The 20,912-nt window shown below is 40.7% G+C and overlaps 1 protein-coding gene across 2 annotated transcripts in view; it reads right to left on the reverse strand.

The window, feature by feature from the left end:
* The window catches only part of Tec (tec protein tyrosine kinase), a 120,113-nt gene that overhangs the window by 77,824 nt on the left and 21,377 nt on the right, over positions 1 to 20,912 (reverse strand). For both annotated transcript variants that reach the window (XM_046458417.1, XM_046458362.2), the window contains 2 exons: positions 2,254 to 2,326; positions 820 to 1,005 (listed from right to left, as the gene is read on the reverse strand). In XM_046458417.1, the coding sequence (XP_046314373.1) occupies positions 820 to 957 (138 nt within the window). In that variant the 5' untranslated portion in view covers positions 958 to 1,005; positions 2,254 to 2,326. The remainder of the gene's footprint in view (positions 1 to 819; positions 1,006 to 2,253; positions 2,327 to 20,912) is intronic.

Consider the following 20,912-nt stretch of genomic DNA (forward strand, 5'->3'; position numbering starts at 1 on the left):
CAAACATGAGGATCATCAAGTGCCCACTGTAACCAAGCGCACAGCAGCATGTGGCCAACAAGAAACCCAGTCCCCAGCCACTCCCTAGAACCCAAAAATATTTCTAGCAGAGAGGACCTTGGCAGTACTAGAAAATGCCATTCCCAACATGTCAAGAGCCAAAAAGTGGGCTGATGACTACTCATTCACGCACGCCATCCAGAGGTGGAAACAGAAGCAGAAGCAAACGGAAAAGCCAGGGGGTTGGTGAGCACAGCCTTCCTGGAGCACGTGCTCCCTGGCCCGGTTTCTTAGCTGCCCCTCCCTGCTCCTGTCATAGGAACTTGGCAGTAGCTGCTTATCAGGAAAAGAGCTGAACATTTCTGCTTTAGGTCAACTTCAGGAACATGTTGGGACCACCAAATCACTAACCAGTTTTAAGTAGCTTCTATTTAATGATGAAGCAACATTATTATGAAGCAAAGGACACAGAGTACATGTTTGCTAAGAAAGACTTTGATGGTTTGTGGGAAATAGTGCACAATATAGATAATTAATCCATAAGGATCTAAAACTTATAAAGGAATTTACTTTCTCTGGCCCATTTGTTCAGTAGTTTGATATAAAATGAGCATCAATATGTCACAGGTCTATATTTAATATAACAGACATGTAATTTCTATTCACATGCTAAATTTCAGCTTTCACATTCAAATGAAAACAACTCATAACCTTAACTTCATCATCCCACTGCTCATGCCATAAGACTAGAGAGCAGAGCAGTATAACAAGTCATATCGACATGGAAAGCGGCAACATATTGCTGTGATGGTCTCCTACCTCTGCTCGACCCTCATAATAGGTTAACATGGACTTCGTAAGTACAAAAAGTCTCTCTTTGTAGTTTAAGGGTGATGTCTTCTTTTTCTGCTGGGACCTTTTAATAAGAATCTCTTCTAGAATACTGTTAAAATTCATCTCGGTCTTCTGATCACTCCTTCTGCTGCCATTGAAGATCCCAGTATTCTAACGTGTGAAAATAAACAGTGAAAATGTGACATTTTAATTACACAAGGATGTTGCCATTTCAGATTACCAATATAGGCTTTCCCTCACCCTCGCTGAACCCATGAATGTTATTCTCTGAGCCTGGATTGAAAATAACCAGGGCAAAAAGGCTCAGCCTCATCTCCTACCCCACTCTCCACCCTGCCCAGTCATTTCATAAGAAAAACTAACCCAGGTTCCCCATAAGGATGACTCCCTCTTTTGTTTTCCCCAGCATCCCTTGGCTCTCTAGCACACTCTTCTTCGATTTGATTGCAAGGAACAAAAATCTCAGATGGCAAATTCATTTCATTATGTAAGTGTTTGTTTAGGCTGGCGCTGAATTGTCTCAAGATGTTAGTACATAAAACAGAGGACCACATAAACATCACAGGCTCTTGAACAAAATGAATCGCACACAGTGGTAAATCAATTCACACTCTGAGAAGGGTGGAAGCTCCACCCAGCACCCTAGTCACCAGGGCCATAGTGACTAGGTGACTACACTACCATACTCCACCATTCCCCTCCCTATGGCTCCTGCCTCAATCATAAAAGAAAGGAAACCCACTCAATCACAGCTAAACCGAGTCCACCTGGATAAGAAGATCCTCAGTCCTTTATAAGGGAGTCCATCTCTCAATATTGTCCATACCTACGCCATATCCTATAATAATCAACAAAATTTAAATCTGAAGGCCTAAAGATACTCAGAAAAGGCCCAAAGATCTTTATTTGAGATAAACTGAATTAATGACAGTCTTTTCTCCCCTTGTCTCCAATGCACCCTTTCAAGAAGTAATTGTATTGAGGAAAAAGGAGTCACATGAAGAGCACTACGTGCCTACTTGATAGCAGAGCCAGTGACTACTGAGGGACTCCATCATCCTCCCCTCCAATCTGATAACTCTCTTCCACCAAATGGCCATCCATCTAATCAGGCTCTTCGGGGTTTTTTAAGGTTACTTTACAATAGCTTAACCTCTGAAAATCAGGTGCTTCATTTATAAAGTATGGAGGGAAATACCACAAGGTTAATGTGAGTTTTAAATGAGATGTGGGGAAAAAACTTATTATGAAATCCTACACAAATGTGAATCGCTGTTACACTCTACTGCTGTTTTCCTCACTCAGAGCATTTCATCCTCACATCTCAACCATGACAGCAGCTGCCCCACCGGCCTTCCTTTCCCCAGACTCTTGCCTTATTTCATTCAAACAACATACCCCGTATTCCCGTTGAAGCCGTCTTCAAAGATTCATCATGCCATTTCAGAAATCCTCACTGTCTCTCCAACACCTGTAGGATAAACAAAAACTCCTTAGTCAGACACTGGAGATTGTCCACAATATGGCTGCAACCTGACATCTAATCTTTACTTCCACTCTTCCCCAAACAAGCCACACTTCAGTCAAAATAGTCAGTTAATACCTACGGACTCCTCTTGCAGCATTCATATCCTAACCTAGAAAATTCTCCTGACTCCGCTCTCTCCATCTATGAAAATTCTACCAACTCAAAACTTGACTCCTCGATGTAGCCCTTCCCGATGACTCTGATTGATTCAATACCTTCCAATTCCTGTACCAGTCACCTCTCACTCATCATAGAGTGCATCATATTCTTTCATGTCTGTAGTAATTAATGTACATGTTGTGGTTTGAATGTGGAGTGTCCCCAAAAGCTCATGTGTTGGAATCATGGTTCTAATACAGCAAGGTTCAGAGGTGCAGACTTTAGGCAATGATTGGGGCTCTGACCTCATCAGTGGATTTTGCTGAAATAACCACTGAGAGCTGAATGGACTACTGGGTGGTAACTGTAGGCAGGTGAGGCACGTCTGGAGGAAGTAGGTGACTGGGCATGTGGCCTTGGTCTACAGATGTCTCTAACCCCGCCCCTTTCTCCTTCCTGGCAGCTGTGTTCTCACACCATGATGTTCTACCCATTTAGGCGCAGAGCAATGGAATCAGCCTTGCAAGGATTGAGACCTCTGAAAATGTGAGCCAAAGCAAACCTTTCCTCTAAGTTGTTCTAGTCGGGCATTTTGGTCACATCAACGAAAAGCCGACTAACAATACGTATTTTAATTTTTCAACTAGCTATTAGGCTCCCAAAAGTATCTAAGGGTACACCAGAATCACCTAAAGAGTGTTTTGGTTTTGGTTTTTAAATATTGATGTCCTGGCTCCACTCCTCACCCTCCTTTTTTACCTTCACTGGGTCTTGGGTGAGCCCTAGATCTCAGGATGTTATATACAAGTAGGATTGAGCATCACTATCTTAAATGAAGAAACTGGGATCTTGCATTTCTTTTTACCTCTGTTGGTACTTTCAGTAGCCTCTCAATAAGCAGTTAAGTCATGAACCCCTTAACTAATGAGTGTCCTGAGTACTCAGAGAAAAGCTCTTCTTCTCTTTGGCTCTAAGGTGGTTGGTCTTATTCCATATTAAGATTCTACTACTCTATTTTGTTTGCCTGTGAAACTGTTGGCATGCAAATGCTACTTCTTTAGAAATTACCTTATCATCTTTGTGCAACACACATTCAGTGCAAGATAGAAATGACTACTTACAAGAAAGGCTCCCAGGAAAGGTAAGCTATGCTCTGGAAAACAGGCCTCATACAAACGTGGGGTTTCCAACCCAGTGAGCAACACCCACAGTCACCAAATGAAAGGCAGGCTTTTGGAAGGCCCAGAGGATAACTAGGGTGTGGCTTATCTTCAATTCTAGAAGCAAAAGGTCTCAACATCAGGGATAGGAAAAAAGATTTCACGTTGCATGCCCCCGGGGTGGAGTGGGATTCACCTTATCTAATTTATATGAGAGATAAATAGTCTTAAACAGAATCATATCACTTCAGTAGAAAGGTAACACAAACCAAGACCAGAAACAAAGACTCCTAGTTCCAAGGAAAGGGTTCTCTCCACCATTCTAGACCACACAATTAAAGTGCACCGCTGTTGAAATCATTGTCAATGCGCAATCCTGGCCAAAGCAACTATTAAAGTTCAGAGGGATGTAAATGAAGGACAAATCTCCTCTTGTAGACTTCTAGCTAAAGATGGATGTTCAGTGCAAACATTCACCTTGATTCTCTCCTGAAATTCCATTTAAAAAGGGTAGTTTGTGATTGTTATAGGAAAATTGTGTCAGATTCATTCCACTGTCTTTCCTCTGTTCCCCTTCCCTTCATTCCCCTTTGTCTAATCTAATAACTTTCTGTTCTCACCCCCCACACCATTATTGTGGGTTAGCATCCACATATCAGACAGAACATTCAGCCTTTGGTTTTAGGGGATTGGTTTATTTCACTTAGCATGATAGTCTCCAGTTCCATCCATTTACAGGCAAATGCCATAATTTCATTCTTTTTTATGGCTGAGTAATATTTCATTGTGTATATGTACTGCATTTTCTTTATCCATTCATCTGTTGAAGGGCACCTAGGCTGGTGCCATAGCTTGGCTATCGTGAACTATGCTGCTATAAACATTAATGTGGCTGTAATACGGGTCGTGTATTCATATATGAACAAATGAAAGTTATGACCAATTCATTCTACTGTCTTTCCCATTTCCATCCCCCCTCTCTTCCCCTGACTCTGCCTGTTCAATCCAGTGAACCTCCCCACTCCCTCTCCCACCCCCACCTATTTGAGCCAGCATCCTCATATCAGTGAGAACATTTGGCCTTTGGTTTGTGGGGACTGACATATTTCACTTAGCATGATAGTCTCCAGTTCCATCCACTTAGTGGCAAATGCCACAATTTCATTCTTTTTTATGGCTGAGTAATATTCCATTGTGAATATTTACCACATTTACTGTATCCATTCATCTGCTGAAAGACATCTAGATTGGCTAGCTATTGTGAATTGAGCTGCTATAAATATTGATGTGGCCGCATCACTGTAGTATACTGATTTTAAGTCTCTTGAGTATAACCAAGGAGTGGGATAACTGGGTCAAATGGTAGTTCCATTCCCAAGTTTTCTGAGGAATCTCCATACTGCTTTCCATAGTGGCTGCACAATTTGCAGTCCCACCAGCAACGAATGAGTGTACCTCTTTCCCCACATGCTTGCCAAAATTTGGTTATTGCTTGTATTCTTGATAACTGCCATTCTGACTGGAATGAGATGAAATCTCAGTGTCATTTAAATTTGCATTTCTCTAATTGCTAGTGATGTTGAACATTTTTTCATATATTTACTGACTGATCACATTTCTTCATCTGTGAAGTGCCTGTAAAGTTTCTTTGTCCATTTATTAATGGGTTTTTTTGTTAAGTTTTTTGAGTTCCTTATATATTTATATATATACAAATTATATATAATTTTAAATTACTTATAATTAATGCTCTTCTGAGTGTAGGTGGCAAAGATTTTCTCCCATTCTATAGGCTCTCTCCTTACACTCTTGGTTGTTTTCCTTTGCCTGTCAAGAAGCTTTTTAGTTTGACACCATCCCATTTAATGATTCTTAATTTTACTTCTTGCACTTTAAGAGTCTTGTTGAGGAAGTTGGGTCTACATTTTATTCTAGTAGGCACAGGATCTCTGGTCTAATGCCTAGGTCTTTGATCCACCTTGAATTGAGTTTTGTGCTGGGTAAGAGACAGGGGTTCAATTCCATCCTGCTACATACGGATTTCCAGTTTTCCCAGCACTATTTGTTGAAGAAACTATCTTTCTTCTAATGTATGTTTGTGACTCACTCTTTATTCTAAGAATTAGCAACTACAATCTAAACAGGGTTGATTATGAGATAAACGTATTTCTACTTACTTTTCAGGATAAACTTGAATCATACAGAGTTCTTTCTTTCTTTTTTCCTCTTACTATTTACTGTGAAATTTAAGTGGATTCACTTTAAGTGGCAATATTCTGCCACCTATACTCAACTTGACAACTTGAATACTAACTGCATATTGATGGTATCAGTATTTGCTCATGTATTAGTCAGCTTTTTGTTGCTATAATGAAATGCCTAAGGTAGCTAACTTTAGAAAGAAGAGAGGTTTACTTAGCTCACAGTTTTGAAACTTCCAGGGCAAGGTACCCATGGGTCTGGTTCTGGTTCTCAGCTGTGTCACACCCCGGTGGATGGTAATAGCAGGAGCACATGTGAGAGCAACCAATCACATGTCACCATGAAAGAGTGGTCAGGCTCAGGCCTGCACAACAACTCCCTCACAAGAACCACCTTAACCTGTGTGACAGCACATCCCCAATGACCTAAGGTCCTCCTACTAGGCCCCACCAATTACAAGTCTCATCTCCCAACATCACCACATTGAAGATCAAGCTCCCAACACATAGACCCTTGGAGACAAATCAGATCCAATTCTTAGCAGCTGGTAAAAATCTGTTTGATAATATTAACATAATTAAAGGTTATTTGACAGTTAAGAGTGGAGGTGGGGAATAATCACATCGTGATTATATTATTAAGAGTTCCTATCTCTTAGAGACACACACTGGAAAATCTCCATATAATTTTACTGTCTGTGCTTTGCTCCATATCTGATGAGGGGTATGTGGGAATATAAACAAAAATAAAATTGTTCATGCCGTAACTGCTGAAGCTCAGGGCTTCCTTATACACTCCTATTTGCACTTATCTTTGAATTTTTTTCCACAATAAAAAGTATTTAAAATACTTGGTTTTGCATGTCCCAGTCATGGAACCCTTTGGAACCAGTAAGAAAGAGAATAGAAAAAGGGGAAAGAAGGGAGAGAAGGGAGGGAGGGGAGAAAAGAACCAAGGTAGTGGGCAAATAGAAGGAGGAAAAGATAGGCGGGCTCCCTTCCTCAAGCATCCTTACTACCACTGTACCTAGCAAAGCCCTTCCAGTGGATCCGGTGACTCTGTGAAGCAGCCTGGAGCCTCATGACATTGTAATGTGACACTCCCCCTCCACCTCTGAAAAACAGGAATGTGTGGTTTCTAGCCACCAAAAATAAACCCACAGTCTAATGCAACATCTGTCCTTGTGATAACTCCTCTCTTCCCTCTACGTTATTTCCTTCCCTTTTCCCGGATCAAATTTCATGGAACCCAAAGTTTGGTTTTCAAGTGTAGAATATAAGACGAGAGAAATTCTGCACAAACTGACCAAGTACCAAAGTCCAGCGGGCTGTCAGGCAAAGTGAGTCTATCCAAACTGCAGCCTTCTTATAAAAGAATCAATGAAAAGATCGTCAAAGGTCAGTGTCACAACTCAGCACACTAGAATGAGGTGGCAAATTTGACCAGAGATATTTTTACCCTTATTGCTAGGCTGTATGATTCTTAGCAAATAAAGAATTTCCAAAACTGAAATGTAAGCTTTTACATACCTGATATCTAAGAAGAAAAAAATAAATAAACTGGTAAAATACTAATCCCATAGGAAACATATCTCACCCATCACTTATAAAAAAATAAAAATTATAAACTATTCAAAAATGTCATGACATCAGCCCAATCTAACTATTGTTTGGAAATGTCCAGTGACATTTTCCTCTGTCCCCCCAATGATGAAATGAACTGATAACCATACTCTTCTGTTCTTTGCTCTACCCATCATTGTCATTATCTGGCTGGTGTTTTTTTTTTTTTTTTTTTTTTTTTTAATTTTTTATTGTGGGTTGTTCAAAACATTACAAATTTCTTGACATATCATATTCCACACTTTGATTCTAGTGGGTTATGAACTCCCACCTTCACCCCATACACAGATTGCAGATTCACATCAGTTACACATCCATTGATTTACAAATTGCCATACTAGTGTCTGTTGTGCTCCGCTGCCTTTCCCATCATCCACCCTCCCCCCTCCCCACCTCTCCCCTCCCCTCCCCTCCTCTCTCTCTACCCCCTCCACTGTATAACCCTGAGGGTCTCCTTCCATTACCGTGCAATTTACCTTCTCTCTCCCTTTCCCTCCCACCTCTCATCCCTGTTAAATGTTAATCTTCTTCTCCTGTTCTTCGTCCCTACTCTGTTCTTAGTTACTTTCCTTATATCAAAGAAGACATTTGGCATTTGTTTTTTAGGGATTGGCTAGCTTCACTTAGCATAATCTGCTCTAATGCCATCCATTTCCCTGTAAATTCTATGATTTTGTCATTTTTTAATGCAGAGTAATACTCCATTGTGTATAAATGCCACATTTTTTTTATCCATTCGTCTATTGAAGGGCATCTAGGTTGGTTCCACAGTCTTGCTATTGTGAACTGTGCTGCTATGAACATCGATGTAGCAGTGTCCCTGTAGCATGCTCTTTTTAGGTCTTTAGGGAATAGACCAAGAAGGGGAATAGCTGGGTCAAATGGTGGCTCCATTCCCAGCTTTCCAAGAAATCTCCATACTGCTTTCCAAATTGGCTGCACCAATCTGCAGTCCCACCAGCAATGTACAAGTGTACCCTTTTCCCCACATCCTCGCCAGCACTTGTTGTTGTTTGACTTCCTAATGGCTGCCAATCTTACTGGAGTGAGATGGTATCTTAGGGTGGTTTTGATTTGCATTTCTCTGACAGCTAGAGATGTTGAGCATTTTTTCATGTACTTGTTGATTGACTGTATGTCCTCCTCTGTGAAGTGTCTGTTCAGGTCCTTGGCCCATTTGTTGATTGGGTTGTTTGTTCTCTTATTGTCTAATTTTTTGAGTTCTTTGTATACTCTGGATATTAGGGCTCTATCTGAAGTGTGAGGAGTAAAGATTTGTTCCCAGGATGTAGGCTCCCTATTTACCTCTCTTATTGTTTCTTTTGCTGAGAAAAAACTTCTTAGTTTGAGTAAGTCCCATTTGTTGATTCTAGTTATTAACTTTTGTGCTATGGGTGTCCTATTGAGGAATTTGGAGCCCGACCCCACCGACTGTAGATCGTAGCCAACTTTTTCTTCTATCAGACGGCGCGTCTCTGATTTGATATCAAGTTCCTTGATCCATTTTGAATTCACTTTTGTGCATGGCGAGAGAAAGGGATTCAGTTTCATTTTGTTGCATATGGATTTCCAGTTTTCCCAGCACCATTTGTTGAAGATGCTATCCTTCCTCCATTGCATGCTTTTAGCCCCTTTATCAAATATAAGATAGTTGTAGTTTTGTGGATTGGTTTCTGTGTCCTCTATTCTGTACCATTGGTCCACACGCCTGTTTTGGTACCAGTACCATGCTGTTTTTGTTACTATTGCTCTGTAGTATAGTTTGAAGTCTGGTATCGCTATACCGCCTGATTCACACTTCTTGCTTAGCATTGTTTTTGCTATTCTGGGTCTTTTATTTTTCCATATGAATTTCATGATTGCTTTCTCTATTTCTACAAGAAATGCCATTGGGATTTTGATTGGCATTGCATTAAACCTATAGAGAACTTTTGGTAATATCGCCATTTTGATGATGTTAGTTCTGCCTATCCATGAACAGGGTATATTTTTCCATCTTCTAAGATCTTCTTCTATTTCTCTCTTTAGGGTTCTGTAGTTTTCATTGTATAAGTCTTTCACCTCTTTTGTTAGGTTGATTCCCAAGTATTTTATTTTTTTTGAAGATATTTTGAATGGAGTGGTTGTCCTCATTTCCATTTCAGAGGATTTGTCGCTGATATACAGGAATGCCTTTGATTTATGCGTGTTGATTTTAAATCCTGCCACTTTGCTGAATTCATTTATTAGCTCTAATAGTTTCTTTGTAGAGCCTTTTGGGTCTGCTAGATATAGAATCATATCATCTGCAAATAGTGATAATTTAATTTCTTCTTTTCCTATTTTTATGCCTTTAATTTCTTTCGTCTGTCTAATTGCTCTGGCCAGTGTTTCGAGAACTATGTTGAAGAGAAGTGGAGAGAGAGGGCATCCCTGTCTTGTTCCAGATTTTAGAGGGAATGCCTTCAGTTTTTCTCCATTCAGAATAATGCTAGCCTGAGGCTTAGCATAGATTGCTTTTACAATATTGAGGTATGTTCCTGTTATCCCTAGTTTTTCTAGAGTTTTGAACATAAAGGGATGCTGTACTTTGTCAAATGCTTTTTCCGCATCTATCGAGATGATCATATGGTTCTTATTTTTAAGTCTATTGATGTGGTGAATAACATTTATTGATTTCCGTATATTGAACCAGCCTTGCATCCCAGGGATGAATCCTACTTGATCATGGTGTACAATTTTTTTGATATGTTTTTGTATCCGATTCGCCAGAATTTTATTGAGGATTTTTGCATCTAGGTTCATTAGAGATATTGGTCTGTAGTTTTCTTTCTTTGAAGTGTCTTTGTCTGGTTTAGGTATCAGGGTGATGTTGGCCTCATAGAATGAATTTGGAAGTTCTCCCTCCTTTTCTATTTCCTGAAGTAGCTTGAAAAGTATTGGTATTAGTTCTTCTTTAAAGGTTTTGTAAAATTCTGCTGTATACCCATCGGGACCTGGGCTTTTCTTAGTTGGTAGTCTTTTGATGGTTTCTTCTATCTCCTCAATTGATATTGGTCTGTTTAGGTTTTCTATATCCTCCTGACTCAATCTGGGCAGATCATATGACTTAAGAAATTTATCTATGCCTTCACTATCTTCTAATTTATTGGAGTATAAGGATTCAAAATAGTTTTTGATTATCTTCTGTATTTCTGAAGTGTCTGTTGTGATATTGCCTTTTTCATCCCGTATGCTAGTAATTTGAGTTCTCTCTCTTCTTCTCTTCACTAGCATCGCTAAGGGTCTGTCGATTTTGTTTATTTTTTCAAAGAACCAACTTTTAGTTTTGTCAATTTTTTCAATTGTTTCTTTTGTTTCGATTTCATTAATTTCAGCTCTGATTTTCATTATTTCTTGCCTTCTACTTCTTTTGCTGTTGTTTTGCTCTTCTTTTTCAAGGATTTTGAGATGAAGTATGAGATCATTTATTTGTTGGTTTTTTCTTTTTTTAAGGAATGAACTCCAAGCAATGAATTTTCCTCTTAGAACTGCTTTCAATGTGTCCCATAGATTCCGATATGTTGTGTCTGTGTTTTCATTTATCTCTAAGAATTTTTTAATTTCCTCCTTGATGTCTTCTATAACCCATTGATCATTCAGTAACCTATTGTTCATTCTCCAATTGATGTATGCTTTTTCCTTCCTTCTTTTATCGTTGATTTTCAGTTTCATTCCATTATGATCAGATAAGATGCATGGTAATATCTCTACTCCTTTATATTGTCTAAGAGTTGCCCTGTGACATAATATATGATCTATTTTTGAGAAGGATCCATGTGCTGCTGAGAAAAAAGTGTAACTGCTTGATGTTGGGTGGTATACTCTATATATGTCAATTAGGTCTAGGTTATTAATAGTGTTATTGAGTTCTATAGTTTCCTTATTCAACTTTTGTTTGGAAGATCTGTCCAGTGGCGAGAGAGGTGTGTTGAAGTCTCCCATGATTATGGTGTGGTGGTCTATTAGACTCTTGAACTTGAGAAGAGTTTGTTTGACGAACATAGCTGCACCACTGTTTGGGGCATAAATATTTATGATTGTTATGTCTTGTTGGTGTATGGTTCCCTTAAGCAGTATGTAGTGTCCCTCTTTATCTCTTTTGATTAACTTTGGCTTGAAATCTATTTTATTTGATATGAGTATGGACACGCCTGCTTGTTTCCGAAGTCCATATGAGTGATACGATTTTTCCCAACCTTTCACCTTCAGCCTATGTATGTCTTTTCCTATCAAATGCGTCTCCTGTAGGCAGCATATTGTTGGGTCTTGTTTTGTGATCCATTCTACTAGCCTGTGTCTCTTAATTGGTGAGTTTAAGCCATTAACATTTAGGGTTATTATTGAGATATGGGTTGTTCTTCCAGCCATATTTGTTTATTTCTGTTACTAAACATTGTTTGTTTTCCTCTTTGATTGTTTCCCCCCCCCCTTTACTGTCCTACCTCCCACTGTTGGTTTTCATTGTTATTTTCCATTTCCTCTTCCTGTAATACTTTGGCTAGGATGTTTTGAAGAGATGGTTTTCTAGCTGCGAATTCTTTAAACTTTTGTTTATCGTGGAAGGTTTTAATTTCATTCTCCATCCTGAAGCTTAATTTCGCTGGATACACAATTCTTGGTTGGAACCCATTATCTTTCAGTGTTTGAAATATGTTATTCCAGGATCTTCTAGCTTTCAGAGTCTGTGTTGAAAGATCAGCTGTTATCCTGATTGGCTTGCCCCTAAATGTAATCTGCTTCCTTTCTCTTGTAGCTTTTAAAATTCTCTCCTTATTCTGTATGTTGGGCATCTTCATTATAATGTGTCTAGGTGTGGATCTCTTATGATTTTGCACATTCGGCGTCCTATAGGCTTCTAGGATTTGGGATTCTGTCTCATTCTTCAAGTCTGGGAAGTTTTCTTGTATTATTTCATTGAATAGACTGCTCATTCCTTTGGTTTGGAGCTCTGTACCTTCCTGTATCCCAATGACTCTTAAGTTTGGTCTCTTAATGTTATCCCATATTTCTTGGATGTTCTGCTCATGGTTTCTTAACAGTCTTGCTGAGCTGTCTATGTTCTTTTCCAGTTGAAATACTTTGTCTTCATTGTCTGATGTTCTATCTTCTAAGTGTTCTACTCTGTTGGTAGTATTCTCCATTGAGTTTTTAAGTTGGTTTATTGCTTCCTGCATTTCTAGGATTTCTGATTGCTTGTTTTTTATAACCTCTATCTCCCTGTATAGTTGATCCTTTGCTTCCTGGATTTGTTTGCGTAATTCGTTGTCGAAGTGATCTTTCATTGTCTGATTTTGCTGTTTAATGTCTTCCTTGATACTCCAGATCATCTGAAGCATGTATATCCTGAATTCTTTATCTGACATTCCATCTGCTGCAGCTGTTACCTCTTCTAAAGTTGCGTTGACCTGCATTGCTTGTGGTCCTTTCTTTCCTTGTCTTTTCATACTGCTTGCGTATCTTTCCTGCAGGTGCGGGCGGCGGCTCTGCTCTCTCCTTATTCCAATTGGGGTGTCGTGGCTACCACGCCGGCAGGTCACTGGGCCTGTTCTGGGAGCTGGTGGCGGCTCTGTTCTGCCCCTACTCCAATTGGGGTGACGTGTCTGTCGTACCAGCAGGCCACTGGGCCTGTCCTGCTGGTCGGTCGCAGATCTGCCCACCTTTCGGCCACGAGTGGAGGCTCTGCTTTGCCCCTACTCCAATTGGGGTGTCGTGACTACCCCGCCTGCAGGATGCTGGGTCTGTTCCTGGCAAGGGAGGCGACTCTGCTCTGTCACTACTCCAATTAGGGTGGTGTTTGTACCCCGCCGGCAGGCTCCTGGGCCTGATCCGCCGGTCTGTTGTAGGTCTGCCTACCTTGAAGGCGCGGGCGGCGGATCTGCCCTGCCCCTCCTACCACGCCTGCGGACCCCTGGGCCTGATCTGCAGGTTGATCACTGGTCTGCTCACCCTGCGGGCACGGGTGGCGATTCCGCTCCACCCCCACTCCAATTGGGGTCACGTGACCACCACACCGGCAGGGCCTGATCCGGGCGTGGGATAAGGATCTGCTCTGCCCCTACTCGAGTTGGGGTGACGTGTGTACCACACTGGCAGGCCACTGGGCCTGACCCGCCAGGCTGTCACAGGTCTGTTTACCTTGCAAGCGCGAAGGGCGGCTCTGCCCTGCCCCTCCTACCACGCCCATGTACTACTGGGTCGTGGGACTGCCCACCTGGCGGGTGTGGGTGGCGGCTCCGCTCCGCCCCCTCTCCAATTGGGGTCACGCGGTCACCACGCTGGCGAGCCGCTGGGCCTGCTCCGGGGGCTGGCGGCGGCCCGGCTCCTTCCCTCTGGCTCGAGGACAAATTGAGGAGACTCGGGTGACTGAGCCTCACCCCCCTTACCAGGAGACCAACTGCTTATGTCACCGCTGGTATTGATGAAGATCTCTCCTCCACCGCTTTCTGCTGACATCAGATCTCTGCCATGTTGGTATCCTATGCGAATGGCAGCATTTCGTTCCCCTTGCCAGGCAACCCAAGCAATGGGTGAGTCCTGACCTGCCCTCAGCAGGACCCGGACCGAGACACAGTTTCCGCGGGCTCCTAGCCCCGGTCCAGGGAGGTTCCGGGAGCCGGAACTCGGCCGCTCCGTGCTCGGTGTAAGCTCCTATAAGTGTAGGCTCCAAGAAGCAGCCCCCGCGGGCTCAGTTCCGGGAGCCGGAATTCGGCCGCTTAGTGTTTGGTGTATGCTCTGATAGTAGCAGGGTCCAAGAAGCAGCCTCCGCGGGCTCCGCAGCCCTGAGCCAGGGCGGTTCCGGGACGGTTCCGGGAGCCGGAACTCGGCCGCTCTGTGCTCGGTGTAAGCTCCTATAAGTGTAAGCTCCAAGAAGCAGTCCCCGCGGGCTCAGTTCCGGGAGCTGGAATTCGGCTTCTTGGTGTTTCGTGTTTGCTCTGATATTAGCAGGGTCCAAGAAGCAGCCTCCGCAGGCTCCGCAGCCCGGAGCCAGGGCGGTTCCGGGACGGTTCCGGGAGCCGGGACTCGGCCGCCCCGCGCTCCGTGTTCACTCCGATAAGATCAGATTTTAAGAAGCCCCCAGGCGCTGAACCCTAGCAATCTGTCTGCAAGCCGCAGGCGAATTGCAGCCTGAAATTACCTGTTCTATGGCTGAATGAGCTGCGGTCAGTCAAAAACAGGTGTGGTGACGTCAGTTTACCAACATGGTGGCTGCTGGCCTCCTCTGTGGTCTGACCGGTGTGGAGAACCGAGATGGACCGCTTCCTTCCCCGTCTGGAACCCAGAATTCAGCCCTGAGTGCGGTGCTTGCGCGTCTGGCAGAAACTGCAGCGCTGTAACCCTGCGTCTCTATCCCAGCGCGCGCTGCAGACTCTAGCCGCGGGGCGATTTGCTGAATAAGCAGTGTTACCCTCCGTGCGACAAACCTCTCGCGTTTGAGTCCCCGTAGCCGATCCTCATGCGATGGAAATCCTTCCTCCAGGTTCCGGCGCACCCCACTATTGCTGGAAATTCCTAACAAGATATCCTTTAGCCGTCCTGACTTGTCATACTCCCACACAGTGAAGCAGCACACGGGGGTAATGCACTCCCCTCGCCGCCATCTTCCTGGCTGGTGTTTTTAAATATAGCTACAAATTCATTGACACTCATTCCTCTCACTAAGAGTCAGGGTCTATGTCCTCTCACCTGGAATCTGAGTGGGTTTGTGGCCCCTTCAACTAATATACTATAGCAGAAGTGATACTATGTGACCCTTGAGCCTAGGTCATAGAAGCCAAGGAGCTCCACCTAGTTCCTTTGAGCCTCTGGTCCTTTGGTTCCCTGTTGGAACCCAGCCACCACACTGAGTGAATCCCACACCAAATGGAGCAACCATACACAGATGTTCTAGTGCCAAATTCTAGTGAAACCCAGCCTTCAAATCATGCTAGCCCAGGAGCCAGTCATATGAGTGAGAGAACTTTAGATGATTCCAGTCCCCACTCATTTGAGTCACTCCCAGCCATTCAAGTTTTTCAAGAGAAGCCCAGACTTTGTGGAGTACAGACGACACATCTCCATTGTGCCCTGTCCAGTTGCTAACGTAGAGAATCCATGAGTGTGCTAAAACGGTTGCTCATGGTGCCTTCAAATTCAGGGTGGTTTCTCACACAGCAATAGATAACGGGGACATAGACTTCACCTTCTTAACTACACCATTCTCATTTCATTTTCTCTAATCCCTGTCGACCTTCTTCCCTCTCTCAAATACTTCCTCTTCTCCACTCAAGTCCTCTTTTCACAATTTTCAGTTCATGAGCCAATTTGTCCACAGGAATAGTTTCCAGCATTCCATTCTGACATTCATTCATTCATTCATTCTGACATATATATGCATTCCCATGATATATGAGGAGCCAGGCATGAGGCATTTGGGTGATTACAGAACTAAACAAGACATGATCTTTGCTCTGGAGAAGCATGGGAAAGATTGATTTAAAAACAGCAACCCTGCACTCTGGAAAGGGCGATCAAATGACATTCATGAAGTATCTTGGAATCACTTCCAGACCTAATAATCACCAGTCTATAATCACTAAAGAGGAAACAATGGCCCCTTTTCAGAGTATTGCCCACGACGTTGATGAGGAAAAAACACAAGAACAGAATTTTAACAGATGGCTAGAGATATGCCAACACGTGAATCAACGTAGATGCTAATGTTCTGATCTTTAACACCCATGTCCTCGTATAATGCAGACAGAGATTCTTTTCAAACTTGTTTAATTTTAATCCGAATCATCAACAGGAAATAAAGGTTTAAAAAGGCATGTGTTTACTATTTCATTTTCCTAAGTTTCACGGTGAGTTTTGAGTATTCATTTTGAGTATTTAAACTTCACCTGAATTTTAATTTTGAGTATTTTATTAATGCAGGGATGAAATTAAAGAGAAAAGCAATAGTGTTAGGTACAGAAAAATTGACTTTTAATTATACATATTATTCACTTTTTGGACTAGATACATTCCAAGCACATGGCTTAAGTGAAAATAAAATTTACCTAGAATAATTTTTCTATCTAGATTCAATCCTAGGATCAAAATTATAGGGAGGAAAAATTATTCTGTACACATAGTTAAAAACCTTTAGAAAGAAACAACAACAACAAAAAAAACATGTTGGGATCCTTTGGGGCACTAGGGAACTGAGGAACAGTTACACAGAACTTCCAGAATTTTTTAAAGGTTTTAACAGAAACATTGTATTTTATACAATTTTCCATTTCCCATTACCCCCATTTACCATTTTCTTCCTCAAAGAAAATAAATTTGTGTTACTCATAAACTTTCCCTGACATATAAAACTCCTCAAGCTAGAAACTCCTCTCTTTGGAATATTATCTGAACTAAATCTCAATATTACATTTTGCCAATGTAGTCTGAAAATTACATGAGTTGAGAAATCATTTTCTACAAATAAATCAATGCCCAAGTTTCCAATGCTGTGTGAAATTCTGAAAATCAAATTTACTTAAATTAGTGATAGTGATATTTAGAAAACCACACAGAATAAATTAGTTAATATGTGCATGTACACACATCGCACATATACATAAATCTCTGTTTGGTCCCACACAAATTTCTCTAGAGCATATTTCTTTTTTTTTTTTTTCCTGAGTCCTTGGTCTTACAAAAATCACAAATCAAGCAAAATAAAATTTATTTGGCATAACCTGGTGCCCAGAACAGTACCTAAAAATCCATTAGGTATTTGGTAAGTATTCAGATGACTCAATGATTTCACTTTATTTAAGTCTTGTTGCACTTTGTTCAGAAGCCAAACCTCAGGTAAAGGAAGCATCTACTTCAGATCCACCACCACTTTTAGTTTCTCTGTTTCTTTTATTGTCACTGAACAGACTTGAAGGAAACCTCCTATTTCAAAAATATCTATTTGCATTTTAAATCAGCTTCTTTGGCATCATAAATTAACCAACAACCAACAGGATCTTTGTCTTCCAAGATGCTCCTGAAGATGGATTCTGTCCTGCATCGGTGTTCTTTTTCCCTGTGGGGACTGGAGGCTCAGTTTCCCCATCTACCTGAGGAGCCCAGGCCAGTCTCAACGTGTCACTGAAGAAAATGAAATGATGGTATTCCAACCACACTCTCTCGCTCTCATCACTTCAATGTGACAGTCTGTCCACCACTATTCTGAATTTCCTGTTAAACATATATATACATACATATATAATGTGTATATATATATATATTTAATACATATGTGTGTATGTGTGTGTATATATTTTCTCATAGTGTAGACTTCTCTGTCCTTAACAAGAAAACTGAGGACAAAACTCACAGACTCTAAGGTCCCTGTGACATCATTTGTAAGATTCAAGGTTGAAGCCAATGGTCTCTAAGGCTGTCATTAGCCCTACAATTCAATTATTCAATTATTCAGTGTAGCTTAATATGCTAGAAGTCCACTGGCTCCCCATATAACTATCATCTTAAAACACAAATGTCAACTACCTAGAACATAAGCATGCACCTTTCGACATATTAAAAGACCAATTCTTTCTTTGAGTTAGGGTCCTGCTACCTTGCCCAGGTTGGCCTAGAACTCTGGGACTCAAGTGATCCTCCTGACTCAGCTTCCCAAGTAGCTGGCACGACAGGCACATACCACTTCATTTAGTTTCTAAAAGACCAAAATTTTAATTTGCCTCCTGACAGAGCCATAGGAGACATATGCAATGGTTCTTTAAACATTATCTTAAAGATTTATTTTCTTATGTCATCCTCTGTCACCTTATCCCACCAATTATTGACATTGGACTTCTGGTTAAGTAGCATGATTTAGTGGAAGGAATTGGAACTGCTGAGCTGATTAACTGGCTCTGAATCTCAGCTTTGTCGTTTATTAGTTACATAAGCTCATACAAGTTATCAAACTGCCTGGGACTATTTTTTTTATCTGTAAAATGAGAATGGTGGCATCAACCTTACAGGATTATTATAGGAAAAAAAATAAGAAAATGTACCTTTAGTTTCTTACACATAAGCAGACATTTGGGAAAGCAACTGATGGTTGGTCAACTGTTGCCATATCTTTATTATGAATTGATTCACATTTACACACTCAACAACTATTAACTGAGCATTGCTAAGTGCCAGATATGTTCTCAGGCTCTGAAACTTAAAACACAGCTATTAAGAGAGCCATATCCTAATGGAAGAGACAGACATCACAGAAACTAACACTTTCGTTGGCATGTTATTAAAGCTAGACCAGAGATGGCTATATGTTTCAATCCTACCTGGAGATGAAAAGCAGACAGAATATCAGCACCGGTGAGACATGGGCTGGGCTACAAAGCAAGGTAAGCCATGAACCATGAAAGAGGGTGGGGCAAGGATGTCCCCAAGGCCAAGAGCTCAGCATTGTAAAATGCAAGGTGAGCATGAAGAAACAAAAGCAGTAGAAAAGCTTGTACTGATTTAAATATATCCCATCTCAATACTCCTTCCTCTCCCTTGTCCCAACCCAACACACACACACACACACACACACACACACACACATTCCCAAAAGAGAGAATACTATTTCCACTATTTAAAAAAAACCAAAACCAAACTTATTCCTTTCCAGCCTTTTCTTATTTGTTCACTCACTTTCCAATGAAGCATTTTATTTAAAATCCACTTGACATCAGGCACCATGACAGGAACAGACAGAAAGCTGCTGTATCCAGATGCTGCATTATAGGATATGAGGCCTGGGCACTCTGAGATTGGAAATCACTGGATCCAAACTTCTCAGTTGAGAGATAATAATATTAAAGCCCCAAAAAGCTGAGTTGACAGACACCTCTCTTTGTTCATTAATATTATTACTGATATACCTTAATTTTAAAAAAATAAAACATTTGCCATAATTACTTTTGAGAACTTTACATTAAAATTATGGGATTTTGGTGGGCTGGGGTTGTGGATCAGTGGTAAAGTGCTCCCCGAGCACGTGCAAGGCCCTGGGTTCAATCCTCAGCACCACATATAAATAAAATAAAGGTATTGTGTCCAACTACAGCTAAAAAATAAATATATTCTTTTAAATGGGATTTTTTTCTCAGTGTCACTCAAAAAATAAGACTTCACACACACACACACACACACACAAACACAATCACACAGTTCTTTAACTTTTAAAGCTGTACTCCATCCAGTATTTCATTTCATTAAATAAGTTAATGCATGTAAAACATTTGGAATAGTTAACAATAGTAACATATGTCCATATGTTTGCTGTCACTATCACTGTTTTAATTTTCATGGTATTATTATAAATCACTAAGAAACTGAAATGTGAGGGAGTAGATGGCACTTTGACAGGTGCCTTCTATAAATTAATAAATAAAACCAAAAACAATATAACCAAAATAATAATAATGTTAAAATATCAACAATACAGAATTGACAGTCTAGAAATAAACCCATACGTCTATCATCAACTGATTTTTGACAAATGCTAAGGCCATGCAAGGGGAAAAGAATAATCTTTTCAACACATGACACAAGGACAGCTGGATACAAATGAATTTGAGCCCCTACCTAACACACAGACTTGAAGAACTAAAATTATAAAATTTTTAGAAGAAAATGTAGACGTGAATTTTTGTGCCCTTAGATTAACCAAGAGTCTCTTAAATATGACACAGAACATAAGCAAGAACACCAAAAAAAATATAGATGAACTTCATCAACTTAAAAGTTTTTGCATATCAAAGGACATCATGGGAAAAAAAAAAGCTAAGACAATCCAAAGAATAGGAGAACATATTTGTAATATAAAAAGAACACTTACAAGTGAACAATAAAAAGACAAATAACCTAATAGTAAAATAGGCAAAATGAGTCAGGTATAATGGCATGTGCTTGAAATCTTAGCTACTTGGGAAGCTGAGGCTGGAGGAGCATTGGACCCAAGAGTTCAAAGTCAGCCTGGTAATACAGCAAGACCCCATCTCAAGAAAAGAAAAAAGAAAAAATTAAAATAGGCAAAAGACTTGAACAGACATTTCTCAAAAAAAAAAAAAAAAAAAAATATATATATATATATATATATATATATAGACACACTAATGGCCAATGAACATATGAAAAGATGTTCAACCATCATTAGTCATTAGGAAAATGCAAATCAAAACCACAAAATACCACTTCACACACACTAGGATAGTTAAAAATCAAAAAAACTGAAACATAACCAGTATCTGCAAGAATGTAGAGAAAACAGACCCTCATACATTGCCTGTGGGAATTAAAATGGTGCAACCATTGCAAAAAAACAGTTTGGCAGTTCCTCAAAAGTTAAACACAGAGTTGCCCTATGACTTGGCATTTCCACTCCTAGGTATAAACCTAAGAGAATTGAAAACATATTAC

The sequence above is a fragment of the Marmota monax genome, unplaced genomic scaffold, assembly GCF_021218885.2.
Source record: "Marmota monax isolate L192 unplaced genomic scaffold, Marmota_monax_Labrador192_F-V1.1 WCK01_AAM20220418_F8-fsc00025, whole genome shotgun sequence".
Classification (NCBI taxonomy): domain Eukaryota; kingdom Metazoa; phylum Chordata; class Mammalia; order Rodentia; family Sciuridae; genus Marmota; species Marmota monax.